General features: G+C 38.9%; 1 protein-coding gene across 4 annotated transcripts in view; it reads right to left on the bottom strand.

The window, feature by feature from the left end:
* Positions 1 to 502: 502 nt before the first annotated feature.
* The window catches only part of Slc16a7 (solute carrier family 16 member 7), a 144,190-nt gene continuing 137,226 nt past the window's right edge, over positions 503 to 7,466 (bottom strand). For 3 of the 4 annotated variants that reach the window (XM_029542280.1, XM_029542279.1, XM_029542281.1), the window contains 2 exons: positions 4,757 to 5,569; positions 503 to 2,434 (listed from right to left, as the gene is read on the bottom strand). In XM_029542280.1, coding sequence (XP_029398140.1) covers positions 2,157 to 2,434; positions 4,757 to 5,569 — 1,091 coding nt within the window. In that variant the 3' untranslated portion in view covers positions 503 to 2,156. The remainder of the gene's footprint in view (positions 2,435 to 4,756; positions 5,570 to 7,466) is intronic. The other variant, XM_021205392.1, reaches the window with a different exon arrangement.

The following is a 7,466-nucleotide window of genomic DNA, read 5'->3' as shown; positions in this document are numbered from 1 at the left end:
TAAAGGTATTTTCAAAGAGTGCAAGAAATTCTTATCAGAAGCATTTATGGTTGACTAGGGTGATTTCTTTGGACAAACAGGAGTGAATATGAAGCAAGTAATTATATAAGGAAGGTAATTCAAGACTGGATGGGGCTAACTTTAAATTCATATCAAGCCACATATTGCCCTGCTTAATTTCTCTACAATATTGGCACATCTTGGTTTTATTGAATAATTGAAAATTAGAAACACTTCATATTCAAGAAAGCAATTGATAAATGAAGAAAACCCAAATCTTATTTTGCTCCCTAAGTATGAACCTATAAACCACCTGTATAAAGCAGTGTATAATTGTTATGAGCAAATCAAAACTTTAACAATACCGTGAAAATGTGGTGTCTAAGTAGACCTTAATAATGATAGCACCCACCTCTACTGAAAGGGAGGGAGGAGGAGGGAGGAGTAGGAGAAGGAGGAGAAGGAAAGAGAAGAAGAAGTAGAAGAAGTAGAAAGAAGTAGAAAGAAGAAGAAGTAGAAAGAAGAAGAAGAAGAAGTAGAAAGAAGAAGAAGAAGAAGTAGGAGGAGGAAGAAGATATTGTAAGAATGACTTCAATAATAAAGCACAAAATTCTTCCTATTTACCAGAAAATGAAACAAGACATGAGACATATATTTAGTTTCAGTTGCTATGTGCACAATATGAGGTTACAGACCTCTCAAAGAGTGTTGTAAGAATGAGTTTGATTTCTAGACACTTTAGGTTTGGAAAATGAGCAAAATCCTAAAGTAACCTGAACAAGAATTCCCCACCGTGTTGCTACTGTGTTATAGACTCCGTTTGTCAGTCCCCACAGCCTGTATTGCCAGAAGTGTCCTGGGGACTAACTCCAGCTTTTGTGTTCTATTCTCAGTTGTAGGTAGTCCAATCAGTAGAGGGCAGAATCTTCAAGTGTTTCCCCTCCTTTTATGCCAAGAGGTGTCTTCTGGGATGGAATTCAAGGTCTGGGGTTGGATTTTGCTTTTGCTTATTGTAGAAAAGTATTATAAGTCCCTGTTAGCAGGGCTCAGAAATGACCCCTGGTCTTGTCAGTTCCACTCTTATGAATTACTCATGAGATCAAGCTTATGTCACTACTTTGAATATGTTAGCTCTTCTAATTTATTTGGCTTGGATAGTTGAGCACACCATTAAATCTGCATGAAGCCCCCGTTTTTAAAAAGTCATCAAAAGATGCACATCATTGTTTCAGAGGCTTCTAAAGCATGGATTCATCTGATTTTTCAGTGTTTCTGCATTTTAAATCAAGTTATGTGTTAGGTATGAATTCTGGAAATGAATGGAGGGGTTCTATTATCTAGCACCCAGTCCTAATTGCAACCTCTCAAAGAAACTGTGTAGACAGGTGTGCAGATTAAACTGGCACAAGTGTGGCAGATTGATGGTGAAAAACTAGTTCTGTTTTGTTTTTAACCAAACTTATCCATGTAGATTTTTTTCCTTTAGCTTTCTTCGAGCTAATAACACTTTGATTTTTTCACCATACACTGTTATTTTTAATCCACACTGCAAAACTGCACACAAATATAACATATTCCCGCTTCCCAGAGTTTTCCTTTGACTTAAAAATGACTATGATAATAATTTTTTCAAATCCATTTATTTCTTTATGATCTCCCGATATTCAGTGTTTTCGTAGATACATGTGTAATTCTTTGTGTGTTGAAAAGAAAAAAAAGATTGTCCTCAATTCACTTCATGACTTAATATCAAATGAAAAAAAAAATGAACCTTCAAGAGAGTCATTTTGTGGAATTAATGTTGAATTGTGCTTAGGTGAGCCAAAGTCTGGGATGCAGATCTAATTCTGCAGCTAAAAGTAAAAGTGGGTGGAAGATTTTAAAAATTTGTTGTTTTCATCACAACTCAGGTGCGCAGATGAGCAAGTGCGTTGGTTTTCTACGTGCACCACCTCAAGAGTTGACCATCCCAACAAATGTTAAAGCATGAATTTATACTATGGCATTGAGGAAGATACCAGTTTTGTTACTGTTTGCGATCTTTTTGTTGCAGCTAAAATCCTTTGCAATTCTTTGGGAAAAAAAACACACACACACACACACACACAAAGAAACTCATGATTAAAATCATGAACACTGATTCGGCATGAGACTTGTTAAATATTACTTTCTTTTTCCCTGTCTGAGGGAGGATTGTGTGCATTTGAAATTTTGACAGTAACTTCGTCCTGTTTAGATCTGTTCAGGGCCTCCATTTCTCTGGATGCGTTCGTAGCTGACTTCTTCTTCCTTGCCTTCTCTCTTTTCCTTTCCTTGTCGAGAAGTCTATAGTTTATAGCATTGCCAATCAGTAGGTAAGTACCTGAAATTAACACAACTGTTCCACTGGCTATGTACATGTATTTATATTCTCCAGTTATGTCAAGCAATTTACCTGTGAAACAAAGAACATCCTTTAAGAAGGCATGATAAGATGATAAGGTGGTCTTGCAGAGGGCAGAGGGTTACGCTGAGGGGAAGGTCCCCTCTGGCTGGTTCTTTTTCTGCCCCCTCCCCCCCACCCCCGCCCCCTGCCTCCAGCAGGAAACTCCTGGGGAACTTCCCATTGCCTTGGGGTCCAGTGTTTCAATTGCCTGATAGTCAGGCCAAGAAACATAAGTATCTCTTTATAACATTTTCCTTTCCTTTTCTTTTTTTTTTTTTTTTTTTTTTTTTTTTTTTTTTTTTTTTTTGCCAGACCAGTTCCAGTACTACCTAAGCATCACACTTAAAGCTGCATTGCTGGAGCTATCGAACCTACAGGAGGCTGTGTGGTCTTACTTCCTTTCCCCTGCTTACTGCTTCCCCCACTTTCTTTCCATAATTTATGGGTTTTTTTTCTTTTTTAAATTTGTACTAGATCCGAGTCACAGCCCCCACTCTCTCCGTTCTTTCTGGTCCTGCCCTTACTTTGCAAAGACCCATCAGGATTTCATGTCGTTCATTAATGGCTTCACTAAGCTCAGCACAGGCCGAGCTTTTATCTGTGCTATTCTCTCTTATTGTGACTATGAGGTGATCTGAATGTGATTAAATAGCCAGTGCTCTGTGAACTATGGATTGCCTTGGTTTTTTAAATTAATTTTACCAAAATAAGGCCTGATTGCTTTCTAATTTTTAAAAGATCTATTTTGTGTGTGCGTGTCTGCTTATACACATATATTTGCATGTGTCCTTTGAGACCTGAAGTGGGCAATGGAGGTAGAGTGACAGCCTTCATGAGCTCCATAATGGCAGTACCAGGAACTGAACTCTTGTCCTCCGGAACAGCAGTAACTACTCTAAACTGTTGGGCCATCTCTCCAGTCTCCAGATTTTGGACTTTTAAATGAGGTCAAACATAGCTCATATTCTCAACCATTTTGCAGGACATTTTAACAGAACCTTATCCATAGGTGTTGTACCACTTTGGAAGTTAAAACCTTCTTGGTTTCATGGGATCGCAAACTAGCCTGGAAGAATCTATCTGTTCCATTTGACTAAAACTTGCCTGGTGCCACTGAAGCTGAAGATAACACTGTTTTTTTTTTTTTTTTTTTTTTTTTAGCTTATGCTTAGTTTTTCCTTCTTTGTAATGCAAATATTAAATTCTTAATAATTCCTAAGGATGGACAAACTTTAATGTCCAGTACTGTTATAACTTATATCCCAACTAATTGTGATGTAGACTTCCAAGTGCATCTGCTTGGTAAGATCTCCTAATGTTTTGATGGCAATACAGTTAGTACCAAATTGAGCTCTTTGAAATATTCCCACTTGAGAGAATTTCTCTGGTTAATTAGGAACAATTGTAATGCACCAGTCAGGGTTTGGTGAACTTGTTTGCATAAGCGTCACACATACATGGTGAAAAAATTTACACTAGCAAGGTCCTGGACAAGATGGGGCTGACCGAGAACCTAAATAAATGAGCTCAGTATTCATGATACCCACACGGGCATTGCTAGAGATGACGCTACCCTGATTAAGCAGTAATACCACTATCATGGCCATTGAAAAGCTAACACTAAAGAGGGTTTTAAAGTAAGTCCATCAGGGAAAGCACTTTCTATTTATCTTTATATTGTGAACTTAAATAGTAGAACTGCCTACTAGAGTTTCCTTCTGGGAGTAGTCTCAATGTATCTCAAAAGGAAGCCACAACACAATCCACAGACAGGCCAGCAAAACCCAGTGGTTCTATAATGTCGATTGTAACCATTTTTTTTTCTCCCACTGGCTTTTTATTCTCTTCTTTCTTTTTTTTTTTTCTTGTTCCTCTAACCCCTTGGGTCTTTCTTTTTATTATTATTTTTAAAGGCCATTTTCTCAACATTTTGTTTTGGTGGTCTCTACATGTACTTGATTTTCTCAGAAGGAAGTTCAGAGTAGGTGCTTCCATGGCCATCTCTGAGCCCAGTGCAGATCCTGAACATGTACATCTCAACTTTGTCATTTGTAAATATGGAGCAGAAATTACTTACTCAAAAGTGTGGACTATAATGTACTCTCCTACTATATCAATGATATTGACTTTAGCTCATAACTTTGTAAGCCCAAGGTCTTAAATTTTGGGTTAAATCAACCAGTTATGAAACATTCAGGTGTAAAACTTCTCTAGTCTTTTAGGCAACTAATGTTATTCACACATTAGTCATCTAATAAAGCACACTGAAAAGTACTTGCTCACAGACATTTATGTTATTATTCTGCTGTCCCTGATGAGAAATATTCTTACCAGCCAAAGGAGGGCCGAAAAGAACTGGACAACACTCCACAATTGTTGTGAGTCCCACAGCACTGGAGAACCTGGCAGCTCCAACGAGGTCCATAAGGCATTCAAAGAGGAGACTGCTAATACTTCCAAATCCCAATCCAAAAAATATAACGTAGACCACCAAAGCTGTGTAGGAAGTTGCTAGGGGGCATAAGAGATGGCATATGCCAGTAAAGATGATTGCGGAGCTGAAGAAGTACTGGATTCGTGGACGGACTAAGCTAGTGTTGGCTATTAATCCTACAGAAGGCCGAGCAAACATATCGATAAAAGCCATCACAGACAGTAAAAAAGCTGAGTTATAGTCATCCACTCCTCTGTGTTTAGCGTATGGAGCCAAGAATATAATAGGGGCAAAAATCCCTAAAAACAATATGACATTTCCAGATAGGTAGATCAAAAATCCTCTATGCATAAAAAGGCTGAAATCTAAAAACTTATTAACTTTTTCTGCTGTTGATACCTTACTGGCTTTCTTCACAGTTGCATCATGTCTTGAACCAACCTTACTTTTAGATTTCTTAGCAGTTGGACTTGGCCCAACAGGTCTCATGAGGCACCCGGCCACACAGGAGTGCAAAAATATGCCTCCCAAAATCAAAAAACCGCCCTTCCAGCCATAGTTGTTAAATAGGTACTGATTGAAAGGAGCCAGTGTGCTTAAGAAAACAGGACTTCCAGCCATGGCGCAGCCATTCGCAAGGGGTCGTCTTCTATAGAAATATTTTCCAATTATTGTTAAGGCCGGTTGCAGGTTGAATGCTAATCCTAAACCTAAAATACAAAAAGCAAAGAGAAAGAAAACAATATCACATTACTCACCAGAGAAATTCCTCAAATTGTCCACTATAGATGATAAGACAATCAGACATGAAGCAGGACATTGTGATCTTTGAGGATTATAAACAGAAATGCAACTACACAAAACCAAACTAAATTGGTTTTCATAACTAAACATAGGAAGACTGTTTCAGAGTCCTTTGTTTTCAGGCAGAGAAATAAGGGGTTACTGGGGTATGAAAGAGACACCACAGAATAGGCTATGGCAAGGAGTAAATTATGAGTTATTAATCAAATTTGTATAATCTCACAGATAAATTGATTCCTTCCTTTTCATATATACTTATGCACAAATAAATGAACCGGATTTGAGAGATGTAAAAATGTTGGTGCTCTGCTGTTCCAGTAACATGAATTATTCACAAACTAAATAGTCACAGTTTTGAACAGTTCTCCCTCCTCACAGATATTGTCTTCAATACCATACAATAATAAAATAGAGAAATAAGTTTATGCCATTATTTCATTACATATCCACCACATTCTCAATTTGATATCTAGAGAGCTACACATGGGTTAACTAGCAATGATCTCCTTTAATGAGTCTGGAGTATATTTTGGGGAGCTTTAGTTGACTCTGGGGCCAAGGTCACATGCTGGGGTTTTCCTCACTGTGCGTTCTTGCAGACCACCCAGACAGGACCCTATCAAAACAATGGTGTTTTCATCTCACCTTCTGTGTCTTCTCTACTAAGAGACAAGAGAGTCAGGGTGTCTGTGTGCATGGAATATTGGCAGTCTCCCCACAACAGTCCTTGCCTTTGGTATGCAATGCTTAGGTTTGATATTTAAAGTATCAAAAATATCATATGAAAAGCTAGATTCACATGGAGAGGTGACAAATGCAAAGAGTGATCATCACTATTATTGTAGTTTTTTACTTTTGTTGCTCTTAATATGTAGTCCAGTTGGGTCTTGAACTCACTGTGCAATTCAAATTAACATTGGACTCACAATTTCTTACCTCAATTTCGCCTATGCTGGTTTTACAATGTAATATACTATGTAATACATCATAATATATAATATATAATAACATATAATATCATAATATAATATAGCAATTATTGTAATGACTACTATTCATTAGCCTCTAAAGCCTAATTTTTTCTTCAGCAAATAGCTTACAAGTTTAAATCTAGACTGACCTCAGTTCAAAACTAAAGATAAAATGTTAATTTAGCCTTTATTATGCAGAAGTCTGTGGGGCACTGGGCTATACACAGACAGTCTGGTTTCCAGTCTAGTTGAGAGGTGAACCCCGGGACCCGGTGGTGATAATTCACCTACATGGGACCGAAGGAGTTCCCTCATATCTCCTGGACTCAAGGTTCCTGTCGAAGTTACCACTCCGCACAGCCCCCACAGGAGAAGCGTGGGTTTTAGTCATGTAGACAATGTCCCAAGCTTCTGACCTACAGGCTAGACTCCTCCCAGTTACCTAGCAACAGTAAAGATAACAGCCTACCATAAGAGGGGATGCTTGGCCCCACCTCGCTCTCTTACTCCCCTTATTCTTCTCTCCTCTCCTCTATCCTCTCACACTCCTCTCGCTCTCCTCTCTCTCTCTCCTCCTCCTCCTCCTCCTTCTTTTTCTTCTTTCTTTCTCTCTTTCTCCTTCTCTCTCTCTCTCTCTCTCTCACCTTCTCTCCTTTCTCCCTGACTTTCTACAATAAAGCTCTAAAACCAGACTGTCTCTGTTTATCAAAGCCCGCTGTGTTTACTCTCACCTGTGTGGGAACCTCTCTCCCTCAGCCCTCTCCCCTGTAACCTTGGGGCTACAGGGTGTCACGGGGGGGGGGGGTCGGTCCCCGGTTGGGGGCTGCCCCTT

The sequence above is a fragment of the Mus pahari genome, chromosome 9 (genome assembly GCF_900095145.1).
Source record: "Mus pahari chromosome 9, PAHARI_EIJ_v1.1, whole genome shotgun sequence".
In the NCBI taxonomy this organism is placed as follows: Eukaryota; Metazoa; Chordata; class Mammalia; order Rodentia; family Muridae; genus Mus; species Mus pahari.
Note: the sequence above shows the minus strand (reverse complement) of the source record. Positions and strands in the feature narration are given on the sequence as shown.